This window comes from Nothoprocta perdicaria, unplaced genomic scaffold (assembly GCF_003342845.1).
Source record: "Nothoprocta perdicaria isolate Ctin4 unplaced genomic scaffold, notPer1 scaffold_41, whole genome shotgun sequence".
Taxonomy (NCBI): Eukaryota; Metazoa; Chordata; class Aves; order Tinamiformes; family Tinamidae; genus Nothoprocta; species Nothoprocta perdicaria.
In genome coordinates this window covers 444,879-465,928 of record NW_020455655.1, presented here as the reverse complement: position 1 = coordinate 465,928, position 21,050 = coordinate 444,879, and the positions used below count along the sequence as shown (strand labels likewise).

The 21,050-nt window shown below is 41.1% G+C and overlaps 1 protein-coding gene across 2 annotated transcripts in view; it reads right to left on the bottom strand.

Moving 5' to 3' along the window:
- The window catches only part of ALDH1A2 (aldehyde dehydrogenase 1 family member A2), a 55,257-nt gene that overhangs the window by 14,274 nt on the left and 19,933 nt on the right, over nucleotides 1-21,050 (bottom strand). For both annotated transcript variants that reach the window (XM_026045697.1, XM_026045696.1), the window contains 6 exons: nucleotides 15,407-15,511; nucleotides 15,067-15,207; nucleotides 13,458-13,587; nucleotides 8,088-8,149; nucleotides 5,242-5,370; nucleotides 4,997-5,110 (listed from right to left, as the gene is read on the bottom strand). In XM_026045697.1, coding sequence (XP_025901482.1) covers nucleotides 4,997-5,110; nucleotides 5,242-5,370; nucleotides 8,088-8,149; nucleotides 13,458-13,587; nucleotides 15,067-15,207; nucleotides 15,407-15,511 — 681 coding nt within the window. The remainder of the gene's footprint in view (nucleotides 1-4,996; nucleotides 5,111-5,241; nucleotides 5,371-8,087; nucleotides 8,150-13,457; nucleotides 13,588-15,066; nucleotides 15,208-15,406; nucleotides 15,512-21,050) is intronic.

Below are 21,050 nucleotides of genomic sequence, written 5' to 3'. Positions count from 1 at the left end.
ACTCAACTATTTCACGTGCACCTGTAACTTAGTGGTGCCCAGTTCAAGTGCAGTACCAGGCTCACACACAGCCACGCAGTTCAGAGCAGATATGGCACTTAGGTGGCAGTCTTGTGTGGAAATAAAGACATAGGATGAGAAAAACAGTTTTCTCCTTGCTGTTTTTTTCTGTTACTTGGAGGCTACATGAGAGCAGTTCTTCGCAAAAATAAGAAAATTAAGAGGAAAAACAACCTCTCTGCCTTTCTGATATGTGTAAATAATCGTCCCCTAATCAGACTGTATCTTGGAAATAAATAATGTCCACTGTGCATCTAACTGCAGGGAAGAGACTTGTATAGCACCTCCTGTACTGCTGAACTCTGAACCAACAGCATCCCCTTGGGTAAACCAGACATCCAGACTGGGGATTAGCTTTTCTTAAGCTAAGAAATATAAATAATTGAATTCTATTTTAATTACATTGTTACTCATAGGTTGTAGGAAAAAGAACTTTTTTTTTAAGGGAACTCAGAGGAATACTTGGAACAGTGAGAAAACTGATGCTGAGAAAGGGACAGAAAAATGGAGAGAGGTAATAAGGAACAGCTAGGAGAGTATCAGAGCGCTGAGTTTTACCGAAGAACTTATAGAGTCTTTGGTTAAGCAAGAGTTTCCCCCAGGAACTAGGGACCAGAGGACTACAGAGAAAAAAAGAAGAGATGTTTAAATTGATTATGATTTTTAAAGGGAAAGTAGGAAGGACAGAAGCAGGTGATGATATGGTCAGATTCACTGCAAAAAGATTATTTTGGGCAGTTTCATATGATTGTGGAAGATGTGAGAAAAAAGCTGGAGATGAGATTTCCACAATTAGGGAGGATTGTAGATTAACTCTGGTTCACTAAAAGCAACACAGTGAAAATAAACACTTTTGTTTAAAAGCCCATACCAGACAAGCTGAGGAGTAGGAACCAAAGGAAATACAGAAGCCAAGAAAGCTGTTGACATCTGTGGAGGCACAATATTTTAGGGCTTGCTCATGTGCTCAAGTATGGTTTTCTCTCTTACAGTTCATCAAGTGAAATTCACAGTCCATGGAGCGTCTGCAGAACCTTCCCAAAGTAACGGCAGAGGGAGGACTTTGGAGAGCCATGGCCTAAGAGACTGGGAAGGAAGCTGATCCATGGAAAGGTGTGTCATAAGAAATGGTCTAAGGTATGGAAGAGCTGGAAGACTGTTTCAATGTGCAAGGGCTAACATGAAAGAGGGAGGGAAGTGGAATTGGTCAATGATAGTCCACAGTAAAAGAGGTCTGTCTAATAGATTAAGATATGCCACATATTACTTGGAAGCAGTCTAGCAAATAAATGGTACTTAAAACAATTTTGAGAGCATTGAAAAATGTGAGAAACAGAAAAGAAATAGTGCAAACCAAACTACCACGTTCTAAGTGGCTTGTTCACAAGCTGTCTAATCCATAGGATGTAGAGATGTCCTATGCAAATTCTGTATGGCTTTTCTTCCCAGTAAGTTAGGATTTTTATTAGGCTTGTTCATCCCCTTAGAAGCAAATGGTTCCCATCCATGTTGAAAATAAAAATTGTATTGCGTAGAGAGTTCCAAAACTGTAGGACTTTTGGTGCCAAGAGGAGGAACAGGCCAGTAACTGATGCTGATGGTGCAGCTGATCAGCCTATTTCTTGCACTCTGTGCATTGCTTGATCCACTGACAAGAGGGATGGAGAACAGCACTGTTCTGTCAGGTACAGCTCTGTGGAGTTCGAGTCTCTCCCAATGACTCAGGCCTCTCCCTAAACTTGCACAGAGCTTTATGGCTGTGATGGAAGGGCTGTGATGATGCCTGTCAGGGGAAGATGATGTGACCCTCCCTTAAGTGAGGCTGCTTGGACTTCTTTACTTTGTGTGTTACTAATACACAAATATTCTTCTTTTCTCCTGCTGTGCAGAAGAAAGCAATTTTTTTGCTGAGGTGGGATGAGGGGAGGGATTGCCCAGTGAATTTGGCAATCAGGGTTTTCCAAGTGATTCAGCTCCACTGGATGTAGTGCATCTTCTGCGCTTTTTTCGTGGGGTTTTTTTTTTTTTTTTTTGGTCAGTGACAGCTACAGATAAAGGAAAGGTGTTTGGCTTTTTTTATTGCTCTTTAAATTGGGATGATATTAACATCATTTTTCACTGGAAAATAGGATGTGGATTTTATACTCTCAGTTCAGGTAAAACCCTTCTCCAGAGGAGAACTGAAGTATATAAAGGTAAATTTGTCTGGAACCGGGATAATTGTGAACTGGCATTTTCCTGAACTGGAGCTTGCATAAATTAGATGTCAGTATCGTGAATAAGGAGTTAGTTATTGGTTGTCCTTGTATAGTGATGGGCTTAAGACTTCACAATAGTCCACAGCTTCAAGAGGGATGAGGCGAAATCATGGACGACAGCTCCATTGGTGGCTATTAAATTCAGTTGTCCACATGCAACTTCAGGCTCAGGAAGTCTTTAAATTTCTGTGAGGCTGTAGGAGGGGAAGGATCGCTCTGCACATGCTCTCTCTTTTTCTGTAAGCATCTGTTACTGGTCGTGGTGGAAGATAAGGTGCTAGACTAGAAGATCTTTGGCCTGTCTGCGTCAGGCTTTATGGAGTCAAGGTCATGAACTTGGCCTTATTGTCCTTCTTTCTTATTTTGTAAGACATTATAATTATAAATTATTTGTAAGAAGAGCAATTTATTCTCTACCTTTAAAAAAGCAGCTTTGCAGGAAAGAGACAATAATACCCAGGGGTAATATTTTTACAAGCAGACGGGGAGTTTCATTAGTTCTAAGTATATAATAGTTATAAGGTAAACAATTTATGTTCTTTCCAAAAGAACTTTTCATGGTGGAAACTTAAGAAACATCTAAGCTTCAGGCACTTAAAAATTGAAGATCTCTGCTTTTGTACTGCTAACTTGTGCAGGCTAAAAATATTAAGTGCCTTAACAAGCACCTGGAAGAAATGGGGGAATGGAAGTTAATATCTTGCTCAGAATATAGCCGATGGCTGTCAAAAGTCCATGCCACTGGAGTGTACACTTGACATCCCACAGACAAGACCAGAGAGACAAAATATATCTATTATTATTTCGTTAAAAAATAAAAACTGTTTCTGAGAAGTCAAACACTCCACAGTACAGCTGATATTCCAGCATTGTTTAAACTGTTACAATGTTGACTTGCTGTTACAAAAATTCAATGTTACAGGAAATCAGAAACAATATGGAATAGTTTACACTAACTCTGCATTAAAACGTTCCATCTGTTCTTGCTTGAGGTTCTTAGAGAATTGCTTTTTCATCTCTGTAATGCTTTTCACTTCCTATTAGTAAGGCTTTTAAAGGTAGGCACTGAGTTAGTATAAAACCCACAGCTTTTGAGTTTAAACGCCTATTAAAACTAAAGCTGTCTGGAACTACAATAAAAATTTATTTTGGCTACAAAAGACAACTTTGAAACCTAACCCATCTGTAGTTTTCCTCCTCCAAATAGTGCAACATCCTGTATAATAGAATATTTATCTTAAACAGAGACCACATATCTTTATGAAAACAATTGTTTCAGCTTAATTTATGGGGGGTAATCAGCTCATATTAAAATTTTCACTATGCTAGCATGTTAATATAAATTGGTTACAGGAGGTATAATGACTAGATGTAATTTCTTTGAGTAATCTGAAATCTAATGTTGCCATTGAATTCGTATATAACCTGTGTATATAATAATCAAAACTTGCCATAAAAATTCTTAGGCGGAGTTGCATATGGTAATTACAAGATAACTGGGTGTGCAGATTAGGCATATAGTTGCAGCACCATTTACTGATGATTTGGGTGCATGGATTGTGCCATCTAAACTTCATTACAGGTATAATTCCCCCCCAAATCATTTATTTGAAATAATTTAGCTGGTTCTTGCATTCTCCGGACAAACAAGGGAGTTACCACCCATAGCCAGTAGAGCTCTTGGTCAGTGAGTTTAGTGACTCACTCAAAGCAAATCTATTTGATTCACTGTGAAGTGCAGTATGTCACACACAGCCTCCCACTGCCACGAGTGGGAGTCACGCATATCAAAGAGAAACCTGAGCCCTAGAGTTAGCTCCCTCCATACAATGGTCTGTCAGATTTTGAATTGAAAAGGGCCTGTTTTTAGCACACACTAAATATAACCATCCCYGAAACTCCCACTGAGATTCCTTTCTGTCTGCCTTCAGATGATAAGACTCCTTCTCCTGTGACATCAGTCAGTAGTCCCTCTATCATCCCCACCCCAACCCTGATAACAGCTGGCTTTGCACGTATTTGAGAGCGAGGCGTGCTCTCAGTTCTGGAAGGTTTGGCTTTCTCTCCGTAGATCACAGCCTTTTTCTTCAAACCTAACCTCTTCTGTAGCATTTGTGCCATGGAATCATAGCAAGACAGTTTTGGCATCCAGGAGACAACTGGCTCCTGCCCTTTTCTGGCCAACATCTTCCCTTCATTTTGAGGACTGTCACTTTGGACAACTGCACTCCTACCCTACACTATGTTTTCCTTTTTAGACTTCCTTCTCAATATATTGCAGTGCAGCAGCAAAGCTTAAGCATATTTGCCCTTTTCCTCTTCCCTTTTCCTCCAAGTATGGCAGGATACCAAATTATGGATGATAAAACTGAGTTTATATATGCTATGATATACACTGGATGTTCTGCTTCTTGCCTGTGACTTATATTCTCCTGAGCCCACAGGAAATCCCAGCAATATCTTTGCAGGCCTATCTCCTGTGCTGAGGTGCTGGGCACAGCAGGGGCTGGAGGAAAAGGCCATTAAAGCACACGAGCTTAGCTAGGAAGGACAGACTGCCGCTATTCAGATATAGGTCTCCTACTCGGTGACAGGAAGGAATGTGATACAAGGCTATAGCTCTAGCTCACTAAGTATTTGCTCGTGTATTATAGTAGCAGATCTGGGAACGCTCTTACCTCAGTGGATCCGGTGAAAGCAATTTTATCAATGCCAACATGAGATGCAATTGCTGTACCAACAACTGGACCAAAGCCTGGCAAAATATTGACAACTCCTGGTGGAAAGCCAGCCTGTCAAAATAGGAATGAGTGAAGGGAGACATGATTTATGAAAACTGACAGAGCCTGTTAAACTAGACATGTGCTGTAGCTCTGCTGCCACAAGAAGAGACAGAGACATTATTCCTGTCAATTATTCTTACCTCCTTGATGAGGGCTCCCATATAGAGAGCACTGAGTGGTGTTTGTTCTGCTGGTTTAATAACTACTGTATTGCCACAGCACAGAGCTGGAGCAATCTTCCATGCAAACATCAGCAGGGGGAAGTTCCACTGTAGGAAAAAATAAAAGTTGATAGATGAAAAAATATTGCAGTGGTGTTTTGTTTTCAAGATGTCAGGCTGCTACCTCACTCATTTCTCAGGCTGATGCTCAACATAAATCTTTCCCAGCACAAAGCAAGGATTTTTTTTTTAATTAGCCTCATTAAGAAAGCGACTATAGTGATCTTTTATTTTTTTCCTCTTCAAAGAACTGCAGCCTTCCTAAAAGAATCTTACGTTATTTGTTAATTTTCTTAGTTGCAACTTTTGATTTCATTTACGATTTTGCAATTCGCACTTTATTTTCCTCCAGCCATGAAAAACAGTTCCTGCTTCTGGTACATTTGAAAAGAACTGTTTGCTCGTGCTAACGCTTTTTTAACTGTAGATTTCCAGTCCTGGAATAAGGCATAAGATCTACACACAAATTATATCATCACTAATTGATGGGATTACAATAAAATACTCTTCCCTAAGTGTACTTCCTTGGCCAAGCCATTTCATTCATATCTTTTATTTTCTTGAAAACTTCCTACCATGCAATTTACATATAACCTATTAAAGCAAGTTGAGATAATCTCTACTGATATAAATTGTGCATTACCATTAATTTCAATTTCACTTAACTGCCGCACAAGATGTGACAAATAACGTTAATTTGATGCACAAAGTTGTTGGTCAAGATAAGAATAAACTTTGCAAGAGTTTGGCTTTTTGTGTCAAGACCTGAGCCTAATATCTTAAAAGGATAGTAGCACTGATTTCACTGCAAATGTCAGAGGAATAAAACAACTGTGTTAGCAGAGTCAATCTCATAAATGCATATAACAGTCTTGTTTGGAAATAAAAGAAAAAAAAATCAGTCCTAGAGAGTCAGCCACTGGCCAGAGCATGTTACTGCCTGATGCGTCTCAGCTGCCACTCTCATGGACATCCCGCCAGCCCCTGGCGAGCCTGAAAAAATACACAACTGTCTTTCCTTCACTGAACACCCAATCTTTTACTCTCTCACGTGTTTATAAACTCCGGAGACAAAGTGATGTTTTAATTCCCTCTCCAATATATAAACCTGGGAGGGGAGCTATTGGGCCAACAGTGTGCTCACAGCCTCCACTTSTAAAGCCTATTCCAAGGAGACAGTTGAAGAGTTTTATAAGGTAGTATGTGGCCCTCTTTGTGCTACAAAACTGCCACAGAGGGTCAGTTTTGGTGGGAGCTTGGATGGAAGGAGGAGGGGCTGCTAAGCTGACTGCCTTCAGACCTGTTTTTTGGAGTAACATATTTGCTAGTGTAGTGGCTAAGTGCACGCAGTGGTCCTGGCGCTGCACGGTGGTAGCTGCCAAGGAAACGTATGGTAGATTATTGGGAGAGTTAGAATGGATGTGTGTGACAGCTGCGGGGACATTTAGGGGACAAACTTGAAAAAAGAGTGAACAGGTATGACAGAGGCAGGGTACACTGAATAATGACCTTATTTTGCAAATCTGAATTAAATCTGCTTGTGGCATGATCTTGAGCCCTTGGCCAAGTTCCTTCACTAGATCTATCAGTCAAGATCAGGGAGACAACCCTAAGAGACATCCGGCAGCTGGGCACCTCAGTGTAGGTGCTGGGACTGTCATTTCCCAAATGTCCATCCTTATGCTCTACTGAACAAAGGGGAAGGATGTGTGAAACCACTTGTCCATGAGCATCACTCTTTCAGTGAAGTTAGGCAGCTGTGTGGGTGTTTGCAGGACGAGTGAAACCACAGACTGAGTTTCTATGCGTGGTTCTCTGAGTCTCTGCTGAGTGCCAAGCATAACAGCCACCCCGTAGCAAAGAAATGAAATAACAATAAATATAAATAGGGGAAAAAGGAATTAACATTGTTAAAGTAATCTTTTCTGTCTGCTTCTCTTTTACTGGAATTACTTTGTGTTGCTCTTTAGTGGTTTTGTGGTTAGCATGAACAAAATAAAAAAATAACATCAACAAAAATTTCAGAGAATGCTTGATTAGTTCCCCAATGTCTTGTCAAGGAAAAAAAAGCTTTTACAGAATATTTTAATAGCTATATGTGAGCCTCCCATTGAAATTTCTGCCAAAACTGGTTAATTAGGACTCCTGAAAAAGTCAGCTTTTTCAGTGCAATTCCCATGCAGTGTTCAGCGAGAGCATCTTAAGGGTGTATAGTGGGGTATAGGGGGAGTATTAAGTTTGATGAAATGCTGTGTTTCTCATAACAAATAAATATTTCATGTCTAGATACAGAATGTTAATTTTAATGATATGTCTTCTGGAGTTTCTTCTCCTCCAGCCTTGTAAAAGAAATAGCAGGAAGGAATAGAATTAAAATGCATCACATTCTCCCAGAACCTGAGGAGCCTGTTAAATCACAATAAAAACTAACTAAATAAGAAGACTGCCACAGCAAAGCATCAATTTTCCTTAAGTTGTGTGAACATCCATAACCAGTGACAGCATATTAACACTGTGTTTTGCTTTGCTTGTTTTAATCATGAGAATTCTATGACTTGAGAACTTAACTCCTAATAACAGAGCCTAAACCCTATTAGCATGTTCAAATAAGCATTTGCAGGGAGGCTGTTAAAGATATGTCAACAATATGAGCTCAGCTTTTTTCGTAATGGAAAACACACATAGCTGAGGACCACGTTTTATGTGTCTTTAAAGAGAGCTAGTTCAAATGAAAATAAATAGAAGGCACTAGTAGAGATACTCACAGGGATGATCTGTCCACACACTCCAATGGGTTCATGTCTTGTAAACGTAAAATAATCTCCATCTGAAACAGATGAGCATGGTTACTCTCAAGTGCAGTTTGACTTGGCAGAACAAAAAAAAAAAATACAGGGGGAAAAAGCTCTAAAGATCAGCCTTTGATGGCAGTAAAAGAAATAAAGAACTCATGGAAATGTTTTTTCATGAGCCAGCATGGGAAACCTAGGCTCAGGAACAACCTAACTGTGCTCGCAGGCAAACAAAGGGAGCAGGCGTCCCGTCAGAAACAACCTGCCTTGTGCCCTGGCGAAGGGGACAAGCCGTGTAGCACAGGGAAGGACATGTGCGAGGGAGCTACGGACTGGCCTCTGATGGATATAGGCTGAGGGAAGAGGAGAGTTGCCAAAGCAATTCCCTAAAAGAAGCTGCTAGAACACAGCAATATAAAAGCAGGCATACAAGCAGATTTGGGGAAATAGAGTACTATATGTATATTATGATGGAATAGTATGTGTAGATCTGTAGATGCAGAATACAGGGGCTATCACCTCACACTGCTCTGATATCTGACTTGTAAAGCAAGGTCTGTATCAGAGATGGCTTCAAGCTAAACATGCATTCGGTTCAGGCTGACACAGAAAAGCTGGAAGCTGCTGGAAAACAGGACAACAGAGGAAAGGGAAGTTTTCACAGACCTCTTGGTCAGGTAGAGTTGGGATAAATAAATGGACAGTGTAACTGGAAACTCGAAAAATCTGGAATATTCGCACTAGGCTTTTGACAGGCACAAGAATGCAGGCTAAGGAAGTTCCTAACAATAGAGGAAAAGCAGATCATATGCGCACAAACAGGTGTGAATGTTGCACAGCTTTAGGGAATTACTTAATTCACTCTGATTTGGTAGTTATTTTTAAGATGCCAAAGAATTAAAAGAGAAGAAACAAAACAAGTACCCAGAGGTGAAAGGCGTTCTTACTTAAAGTGAGTGCTACGCTAGGCCTGGATTCCTCGACTAAGGCACTGCCAAGCCCAGGGCAGCCTGAGTCAGGCTGTGAAATAAACAGCTCTGCGGCCGGGCTCGGGGTGGCAGTGCAACCTCCCCCACGGCCGGGCGGCCGCTCCTGCCAGCTCCAGCCTCTCCAGATGCCGCCTCCTCTCCCCGAGCACATGGAGCTTGGCCTGCAGCTGCTGTCAAAGCAGAGCTAAGCACTCCGGTGCCTAAGTCAAGGTTCAAATGAGCTGAATTCAGATCAAAAGGGTTTTGGTGAGGATAAAAAGGAGGGAACAGTTAACAGAAAAGACATCAGCTGGATGTGTACCTAGACATATAGTGATGGTCATGTAGGAAAAAAAAAAAAAGGTGTTTTTTTAGAAAGTGATTTTTCAGCTAAGTATGCATGAGATGTTGAAAAGGTTACCTGGCATCAGTCACAGGAGAGCATTTACCAGGGTAGAAGATAGTTAGAGGGAAGCAGAGAGTAAGAGGGGGCTGGTCACAGGTTTTTCCTCCCTGTCTCCTGCAGGGTACAGGCTTCTCCCTGCCATGCTGCGAGAGCACCCAGGCAGTCATGAGGCCTCCACCCCAGGCAGCCTGGAGTTGCAGCCTAACATCACAACAGAGAGTGCATTTTGGGAACCTGCAGTAACGTCCTGTACCATACATCTGGTAATAATAAATGAGTTAATCTATAAAGTTTCCTGGGTTTAAGCAAAGGCTTTAACTTGGATTTGATTAGAAGTAACTTATTTTCAGGTCCACTTATTTCTGTACATCTATTTCACAGGTTTTATTCAGGAAAAACCTGAGCTAGAACAGCTAATACACAGCTGGGTGCCAGAAATAGAATAATTATGAGAGAAGTAACAGTAGGCTGTAGCCGTGAAAAGGGACAGAGCAGAGAAAATAAAGGAGTCAGGGGGGAAGAGATAGTGAGAGAGTTTCACAACAGGAAAAGGAGGAAGAAAATGATTGATCTATCAGTTTGTTCTGCACTGACAAAATGTTTTTGCATCTTTTCAGTTTGCAGAATCTTAACAGCTTCCCAGTGGAGGTGAGAATATTTGTTCCACCATTGGGATGATTGGCATTGTTGGTTTTCTCTCACAGAGGCTAGCAGTGGTTCACGAGCTAGTGAGTCATCGGCCCAGGCAGAAGTAAAGTACAACTATGGAGACATATATATGGGAAAAACTGTACAGGCACGCAAGAAGCGCACAGAAGAGTCAGCTAAGAATACCAGGCTGTACTTGGTATTACTGTGCAAGGTGGATTCTCAGCCAGAAAGATGGTGACAACATAACAGTAACACATTTATGTTAGCACCATCTGACTTTAGATTGTCACCCTATAATCACTACCACATGTCTGTGTGCTTCCTAACATAAAGGTGCAGATAACTCAAAGGTGGCTGCCAAGCCAGAGCAGTGATGGTGTGTTCTGCTGCACAGACGTTCTTCCTCAAAGCCATCGCTCCTGCTCAGGGTTGCATGTCCTGCGGTCTTGTAAGACAGTTGTCCTTTTTAACATCAGCTTCCAAAGTTCATCAATCACAGACTTACTATTAAGATGGGACTTTGCAGGTTGCTTTCTAGTAACATATTTGTGACTGCGTATGACTTCAGGCTATTTGTGTGCTTCAGCTGATTCTGGATAAGCCAAAGTTACACGTAAGAACCACCTTGTCTATACTGTAAAATAGATTGTTACCATGGCAAAATAGCTCAAGTTCAATAAAGCAAATCACTTTTATTGAACAGTGAGCACAGAAAACTCCCTGTGCTGGGAAATTAAATAGGCAACTTGTTAATTAACTTCTTAGAGTTTTAAGTTTAATGCCTACAATACTCATGGAAATGCTCTTGGTGATGCTTGTTACTGTTGTACTTCTACTAGCTGGCAACCAGCAGGAGATTGAGATGAATCTGTCAGTCTGATCTGACATACAAGCTAAAATTTTGTTCTAAAAGTTTTTTTTAATATTCTCAGCTGATGTAAATTGACATTCTTCAGCACTCAGTGATATTAATAGAGCTGGGTCAATTTGCAGCTGCTTAGCACCTGGCCCAAAGATTTTTATTTTTTTAATTAGAAAGAAAGCCCTGTTTATCCAAGGATCTCACTTAGGGACAGCAATACCTTCCACAGATGTGTGTGCTCAGATTTCCATCAGGAATCTGTGGCCTGGGTATTTAATTTGCATAAAAATCATCAGATAGCCAACTGTCTCATACAGAAGTGCACAACAAACACATGGGTGAGTAGAGGATGTTGGTTCTTTAAGTTATCCCATATCATATATTGCATTTAGAGATAAATTTTTGCTTATTTTTTTATTTTAGCAGCTGCCATTGTAGCCTTATTGTGATTACATTTAAATCATAAAGGATTTATTAATGGAAGCAAGGAAAGTACAGTCTTCTCTGGGACTAGAAGCACTATGACTGAAAAATGCTTTTCTGTTGTCCTCCATGTGTCTGTTTATTTAAAATAATGTGCCTGTTATTTTAGAGGAAAATAAACCCTCCACAGAAACAGACAAAAGATTGGGATGTTTTGGATTTATTAGCACACTGAGCAGGAAGAGAGGTTAAATATTCTTCGTTTTTGTTTGTTCTGTTTTGTTTTCATTTTGTTTTCTTGTTTGGTTTCCTTCGCTAAGCTGATGATAAGTGAATGTGAAGAGAACCACTATTTAACTCTGGCTTTGCTCTAAGATAACTCTAGGAGAATGACAGATTTATAGTGTGAATCTAGAGGGGAAAAGTGGTGTATAAAACCAAGAGGAAGAACTAATTCATACCTTAAAAAAACTGTGACTAGACTTACAATTGTGCATTACTGATAATGGTCAGCTTTAAAGCTTGTATTTAACAAAACCTGCTGAAATTGTGACTTTCTCTCCCCCAGCACAGCCCACCTCACTGAAAATCCAGGATCATCTGCTCATCTGCTTCACTCTTTCTTGAGAACAAGAATAAGCAGAGAATATATATTTCCCTTAAGCTGGTACTGCCTTTTGGTGCGCAGTGTAACTTCTGTGTTCCTCTGTCAGCGTGAGACGGAGGCATTCACTGAGTGGGCAGAAAGGGATTAGGGAACAGGAAATTTGCTGAATATGTGAATTTATCATGTGCTCTGCACTTTTGCTTGTTTAAATGGGACGTGCTAGCAGCAAAAGGAGGATTTATGAACCTAAATGGCTGTGGAAATCTTCATTAAGTCCTTACAAGAGAGTGTACAACTGATAATAATATTGTCATTTCTTTGGTGAAAATAAACTAGTGTTGATAAGTATCAGTTAGTTGCACACTACACTTTTAACAGGCTGAAAGGCATATTTAACATCAGCTTGCCTATCCGTGACAGCCTTGTGCTTTGCTGTACTTATGGCAGAGGAAAACTAGTGTATTGCAGATAGTAACTTTATAGAAATATGTGGCCACTGTAAAGGTGCCTACTGTACAAAGACAAGAGCAAAATTCAGTTACTTGTGCATGTTCCTGCCTGCTCGCTGACAGTAATATGTAATAAACATATCTTGTGAAACCACGAAACTGAAATGTATGGAGTAAATGTCGTTCTTCCTGACAGTTTCTTAAAAGATTTACTATTTTGTAGGTAAAGAAGACAAGTACATTTATTTTAGTGACTGCACCCATGTAAAATTATCCCGTGCTATGTTGTTCCATTTTGTATAATTATGGCAGTTGGTATATTTAGTCCAGATTGCAAATGAAGATGTGCACAATCAAAAATGCTGCCTGCATTTGTCAAGCAGCTGTGACGGAGAGGCAGGAGGAAGAGACTTGTTGAATAAATATGATTGTAAGGATTTTTTCTTTTCTCATCCCTTTATCAAAAGACAATAGCTTATTTACTAGCATTCATAAAGATTTTTCTCTCTCACACACATACAATAAGACAGATCCCACTGAACGGTTTGAAAAAGCAACTATATCATAAAGTGTATCTGATGGCTACATACACCTCTGTATAATAACATTACAAACTTGATCAATGCATACATGAATTAGGATCCACTTTAAGTCCCAAGTGAAATGATTTAGATGGGCAGTAAGAAGATAAAATGTAAAAAAAGCTATATTTTTAAGCACAGTATTTTCTTAAAATAGACAGTGCTGTGTTTACATTTGTTCAAAGTATTTGTCGCTTATACCTAGTATATCATCTACGTACATACAAACACCATCTAATCCAGCCCTTACCTGTAAACATTGCTTCAGCCGCATAATATATACTGATAAAGTCTACTTCAACTTCCACTTGGACAAAAAAGAATTACTCTTTAATCTATTAATCCATTCGGCCATCAGAAGGCTTGTGTGCACATGTGTTCTTTAATCTCTCTTACCTACAGGGATGGTCATTCCATGGATTTTGTCTGCCCAACCAGCATAGTATCTCAGAGTTTTTATTACTCCTTGAAGATCTACATAAAAGGCTTGCAGGAAAGGTTTGCCACTGTTCAATGATTCCATAGTCTAGAGGACAAGAAAAAGTTAAAACACATAAGCAAAGCAGCGTTTCTAGACTGTTACATTTCAGTATTCACAGTCCAGCAGCTATTCAGCCATCACAGACTTCAAATGAAGACCAAGCCATCTCCTCTTTGGCACAGTCTTAATCCGTAAGTTTCAGAAAACTGTCTGAGCCCCTTTGCTACTTCATTTTGCAATGGTCAGCTTTTATAGAGGATTTTCCTAAAATCTAATTCATTTAAACCTTCTGGAATTACTGTGTGTATTTTAGACCTAATAGCCACTGTGTTTGGTCCAGATATATAAATGCAAGATTGCTTTAATCACGAGCCAAGATAAAAATGCCTGTCAAAGTAGGTTCTGTTATGTTAATGATAACAGCTGAGAAGGGGCTCCCTGTAACCCCATATTAATGATCTGAATCCATAAAGAGAAGAATGGACATATCCCTCTTCATATAATTGATGTGAATATAAAAATTTCTCTATATGGCTGCCAAGACTCCTGCTGAGGTCTGAGATATCTGTAATGTACAGCCAGTTTATTTATTGCCATCAAATAAACAAACTTTCCCCTAGGGAAGCTCATAAATTAACAAGCTAAAGTCCTTATTTTTAAGTTAATATTCCTATTTTTAAAGTACCTTATAAGCTATCCTCTTAAGATTTTCTAAAATTATTTAGTGAAAAGAATCCAATAAAATGCCGTAAGAAATTGAGCGGCTTAACTGACTCTCAATAGCTGACTAATAGAAATCATTAAGAATGGGCAAAGTACAGCAGCGTGTAATGCACGTGTGTATGCTAACCGTGGGCTCAATTGCTGCAGAGGAGAATGGAGGCCTAATTCTGTACTGACTTACATCCCCAGGAGTAATTAATGGCATTGCCTGTGGTGCACTTCAGTAAAGAACTTGGCTGTAGGAATACAAATCTCATGACAGGCAGAGTAAACTTGATTTGCTGTGCACTTCCTTCTCCCTGTGGCGATTTTACAGTATACATTGGTGGTAAGATGATTTAAGTGTTGACAAAGCTAGAATTAAGATGTTCACCAGCTTAGTCCAAAGCATCTGACATGCGGAAAACAACATTAACAATACCACCGTTCAGACGCTTAATACTGAGCTAATAGCAGCATACCCAGGATTTATGTTCCCGGCTGAGTTTCAGTAAGCATTTCACCTGTCATTTCATTAATATCTGCACCAGTAACTTCACATACTCTTCCATTTTTTTATTTCAGAAAAGTTACAAGTGCTCCTAACTGTCATACACATGGGCACAACTATTTACTTATGTCCAATGAAAAGGTCATTTGAGTCAGTAGAAATTATGGATTGTGATGAGCTTTGGATCTGTTCTTGAACAGACAGACATCATCAGGCTAATTGAGTTTTCAAATACTGTTCATGCTACAACGTTTATGAATTAGTTTGTTCTCAGAATGTAAAACTGACTTGGGTTTCCTTGTGCTACTTACAGCAAGAATTGCCCTGTCTCTCTCGACTAGGTCTGCTAACTTATCCAAAAGATGGCCTCTCTCCGAGGCATCCATCCTCCTCCACACCGACCCGAGGGAAAAAGCCAGGCGAGCGGCTCTCACTGCTTTATCTGTGTCGACCTGTCAAGGAGGAAGAAAAAAAACAATTATTATTACAGCAAGGTAAATAATAATAAAACATGTCCAGGCTCATGAAATTGCTGACTCTACAACCACTTAGTAACATGGTGGGTAGTGGAACTGGAATTAATACAAGAATTGTCCAACAGTAGTATTCTGTAGTTGTTTTGGGTCCATTTGTAACCATGGGATGCATTACCTTGTCGGCCTCCTGGATCTCACAGATCTGTTCTCCCGTTGCTGGGTTATATACTGGGAATATCCTCCCACTTTCAGAATTTTGCCACTCATTATTGATAAAAATCTAGAAAAGGAATAAAAAAAATGGTAAAACTTCCTCAGTCCTTCCGCAGAAACACACTGCAATGTATATAGTAGCAAACTCCTGGGAAAGGTTGCTGGCTGTAATTAAAAAAACAACTAATTTATGTGTGACCAAATATTAAAGATTTGAAGAGCTCAGCAACAGCCCCTGATGCCTTTCTGTGATCGTATGGCAGTGCCACTACAGAAGCAGCATTAGACTCTAAACGGGACAGTTAACAACTGTCAAATTTGATTCACGCACTGTCACAAACTAGAGAAGGAAATGATATCAGGGAAAAAGCCTTTAAACTCCGGAGTTTCAAGACAAACGTTTGGACTAATCATTCAGTACCTGTCTCACTAAGTAAACATTTGGTCACTGATACAGCGCAGTCAAGGCTGAATAATCTCTAACATCACAGGTTTTCGATACACAGTCAGTTGATTCTGGCTATGTTGACAGCTTGCGGAACAGAATTAGCTTGCTTATCTGCTTGGAACAATGGAAATTGTTAAATTCTCTCAGTGTTGACATCATTTTAATTGTCATGGGCAAATCAAATTTGAATTTTAATGGTGTTGACAGCAGATGTCTTGAGAGAGGTAATGACAAATGAGTTTATTTAAAGTATTCATTTAAAGTAGGTTTTTACTGGTCGCTACGTACATGTAAGTTGCGTTTTCTACTGAGTGACTCTCAAGAGCAGGATGCAGTTACTTATTAGCAAATATGAAATGTCATTTCAGGCAAACAACTGAGTGAAAGACTTTTCTGGTATTCAGACTCATTCTATCYTTGAAATCTTTTTAAGACAAAGGATGAAAGCACTCAAAAAGGGGAGGCACCATATGGGTTCCTCGGAGTTCATGTATCAATGTTCTTTTATTGTATTCCATGAAATACAACTTAAATGCTTAGAGGGAAATCCTGGCCTCATTGGAATCAATAGGAATTTTACCACTGACTTGATTGGGGCCAGGAGTTCACCTCTCCATAGAAGGAAAGTTTACTGCCCTTTTTGCAAGATGGGTTAAGTTGTTTTTATAGAGACAGGGACCTTTCTCTGCTTAAAGCAAGAAAAGCCCCACACCCCACACAGGCCCTAGAACTGGGGCTGAGCAACCATCCCCTTCGACGGGACAGCAGGTTCCCACCAAAATGGAACCACTTCCCACCAAAGACACCCAGGTGGTGAGAATCAGATGGTCTTTCTCAATCAGAACTGCCGAACAGGAGGCAATGGCATGCTTAGTAGTGGCCCAGTTTCCTCACAGACCGACGTCTGCCAGGACAAAAGTCTGTCCCGCCCATTTGGCAGCCTAAATGTCACATTCTTGTCCCAAACTGTCTCCTCTCGAATCCCACACTCTGTCACTCCAGGCACTGCGGAAGTTGCTGCCTTTGCACTGACACACAGTTCAGGTCAGCCAGGAGGACACAGGGAGACAGGGGAGTAGAGTTTGCACATGAGCTTGTGTGTAAGAAAAAAAAGCATCACCAAAACATGAACACATGGAAGGGAAGAAGGAGGGAAATGGAGAGGAAGAAACCTACACTGCTGAGAAGAGATGGAGCTGTGGGTTTTGTTTGTTAAAAAACAAAAACAAAAATCTAGAGAGCTGGTTATAGAAAATGTAAGATGAAATACCACAATACCAAAGAGTATAAAGGATCTGTAAAAGGAAAAGAAAATGGTGAGGGCACAGGAAGGGCATGTGTCGAAAGTAAAGAGATCGCCCATTAAGGTGAAGATTTGACCATGGAGTTTGCTCTTGCTGGACWTGAGCTCGCTCAGTGTATTCTCCATGCCGCCCAGGTGCCACATAACGGGCCCTGCCTCTGCCCTTTCTGGTTTGTGCTCTTCGCCCCCTTCTGTGGCCATCTTTTCCTTTCCGCTTCTCTTTTGTTTTAGCTTTCTGAAGGAACCAAACTTTACACACCCTTTCCTAGCTACCACTTTCTTTGCAGGCTGTATTTATCCTGAACCTGTCTGTGCACTTGGACAACAGCATTCTCAGGCCATGGGGCTGTGTCTGCCTGTGCGCTGCTTACACTGCTTCGTGACGTGAGGTTGGACACTTCGGAGATAACTAGCAAAAAGGTAATAAAAACAGAGAACCATCAGTATCATCATCTCTAGGGAGCAACATAAGCAGAAATTTTCTGGTGTTTCATGGTCAGTTTGTAGCCTCTCCGTGGCTGAACAGAGAGCCCGAGTCTGTGTGCAAGGATTTTGTGGTGTCCTTGCCCTGCTGCCGCGGCACTGGCTCTGAACTCCGTGTGGGGATGCGCTGGGCAGGCGGAGGAGCCTGCAGCCTCACAAGCAGATGGCTGAAGGAGCTGTAAGGATGTTTGTTTAAGATTATAGTATGTACATAAACACATAGGGTCCTTGTGTGATCTCTGTCTTGGATACATAAAACGTTTTGGTTGACTGAAAGAACCTAAGCAGAGACAACAGCATTTTGTTGTTGTTGGAGCGATGTTAACATGTTAACTACATTCTGCCAGTGTCGTCAAGTTTGCCAGTACGCAGGACACGGGTACGTTTTTCCTACGAGACATCTCAGGGCAGGAATCAGTAGTGCCCTAGAATTACAAAAGTGGCTGCAGTGCCAGCTGAGTACAGCTCTGAGGTGGATAGTTTTATTGAGTGGTCCGTTTATCCCACAGTGTTTAGAAAAAGAGCAGTAATAGCAAATATTTCAGATAGGACATGGGAAAGATCTRTTTGGCATAAAGTTGGAGTTGAAGGCAAGAGAAATTGCTACTGTTAATGGTTAATGTTAGTTTCTTCCTGTTCCACTTTCTATAAACAAGGTATTGCCTATACAAGCTCATTACTGTAAACTGAGCACATTTAAATTGGCAGTAAAATCAGAGTATTTACTCTAGTGCACATATAAAGTACCTAGCCCCATGTTTTGGAACAGTTTCAAGTCTTGAAATCCAGCAGCTGGCGGCTTTACAAGCAAAACCTTACACTTAAATAACTCACTTTTGAAAGTTTTAGGTGTTCTGTGTCAGGTAGTACCATTCAGCAGATATTCCTACCACCGAGACTCAGATTCTTTCGCAATAAATTCTCATTCACAGGGGTTTTTATAACTCTTCCAGCACTAGTGACTCCAATGGCTGTTGATTAAATGTATATATCCTGTACATTTAATCTGACTTTCATTATGGCCACTTCGTAAAAATGCCATGAAATGGACAAGCGATGACACATTGCAAGAACAAGGAATCCCTGCAAAGCCTCAAATTGGGTTTTTTTCTCCCTTATTTATAGTGACCATTGTACAGGCTAGCTCTAAATCAGGGAGAATATTTGACAGCAAGTGTTCCAATCTATGGATTATATATAACCCATCCTAAACACCAGAAGAAAAAAGGATAACCCCAGAAAAAAAGAAGGGCTTGCTTCCATGTAAATCATGCTACAAATTGGACAACACCCAGTGAGTTCATTGTTCTCCTGCAATTGTGCAGGCTACTCGCATTTACTATTCCCCTGGAATCAATGTTAATTAAGGCTGGCTGAGGCTATAAATCAGCCTTTGGTTTTTACAACTTAATTCAGCATTAAGCATATATATGTAAATAAAAGGTAACTGATTAACCACTTGAGTTTTCCAGGAGTTACTGAGGTAATTTGTTTTTGTTTGAGTCCTAGTGTTACCTTTTGTGGTTTGCAGTAGGGAAAAGAAAAAGTATATAGTATGTCATGTATTAGCTATGCGGCATTGTGAGTAGTTAAGTAATCCGGCCTGTTGGGTGCTATCAACAAAACTGTGCCAGAATGGAAAGGGAAGAAGGGAGGGCTTGAAAAGTTGAGGAACCCGGTGAGCATTTTGTTTGCCATCTGCTCCCAGTAGTGGCTGCCGTCGCCACGCCATTGGCCCAATACGAGAAGCGCCAGCCTTGCCGTCTGCCCGGGGTCCCTGTCCGCACGGCGGCTCGGCCGGGCAGCCGCCCCCACCAGCGGGGATGGGGCATCGGGCTGGGCCTGCAGCCCTGGAACAAAATGGGAGGCRGTAGTGTGTAGGGCGCAGGCACTGCCCCGCCAGCACTGGCGCACACACACATGCTCCTTGCGCCTTGTGCCGGGCGGCCTCCCGGCTGCACGAGCAGTCGCTTCATGGCCACGCTCAGGTCGTGTCTTTGGGCCCTGCCTGCAGGTGCTGCTGGCCCCCGAGTGTCACCTATGGCCAGGAGGTAACAGCGCCCTCACACAGGGCACGTGGCTGCTGAGCCCGCGTGGGAATGCCGTGCGGCACAGAGTGGGCAAAGCAAATCCAAAGGTTTTCTGCAAAACCTGTTGTAACTTTGACACCCCATCGCTGGGCTGCTGCATGGAAATCCAATACTATGTTTTACGTGAGACCTGAATTGAAAAAAAAAAAACCCTCTATGCACTCAGTTCAATAGCATTTTTGGCTGTTTATCAGTTTTGAAATCAATCCAAGGGTAAATGTTTTTCATTTAAAACAAAGCAAATTAAGCTGGGCAAATAAACAATTATAATATCTTGCTAATATAGTCATCTGTCCCACTTGGCTTACTAATAGTAATCAGTAACTTAATATTCACTTCAAACCATAAAGGTAATTAATATCTAAAGTTTAACTGATAAGCATGCACACAGAAAAGGAGAGCTACAAAACCAAGCTGAGCGACCTCAAACACAACGCACTAATAATAACATTTAGAGCGGAGAGAACACAGGATGTTCTGTTTTGATAACTGTTTACTACTGAGGAAATATGAAACAACCATTCCTGTGTATGCGTATAAATAAATATAAACACAATTAATTAAAATGCAGCACAGAACTAATATCACCTTTGCAGCCCTTGGCTGAGTGAGATTTGGTTTTGATGCACTACAGATTCCCTCTGATGTTTACCCAGGGGCTAGCCCTGGATGTGGAAAGGGGAGCTGATCCTTAGTTCACAGGGGATTTATGCATGCTCATTGCCTTTTTGTTTTTTAAAGAAAAGTGTTTTTTTCTCTAAAAATACACTGGAGAAAAGGCCAGGGCTGTCTGAAGGCAAGAGTGCAGTGAATGCAGGTGCTGCCAGCACCTTCTCCCCATGCTGGACGTCACCACGCAGCTCCGCGTCTGCCTGCTGCACCGGGCTGGGCAGCAGCCCCCAGGCAGCCCCCGGCCCAGCCCTTGGCGCTGCAGACGCGGAATTGTTTTCCCATGGATTTAATAAACAATGTTTTTGTACTTCTGCAACTCCAGAAATGTTCTTTGGTACAGGATGAGGATTTTAACATCCAAATAATAATGGCTTCCCACAGGAAATACGGTTCTGGATGAATGGAGGAATGAATGGGAATTTCCTAACTCAATTGATTTAGTAGCTGGTTATAGTTTCATTCCATCAAAGTGATCCCTTTTTCATATGTGGCTCTCTCCTTGGAGAGCCTTTGACGCCAGGGCTGCGAGCAGGGGGAGGGGGCATCAGATGCCAAAGCGCTTTGCGCGGGAGCGCAGCTGTTCCGCCCGCCGCATCTCCGCCGCGCTGCA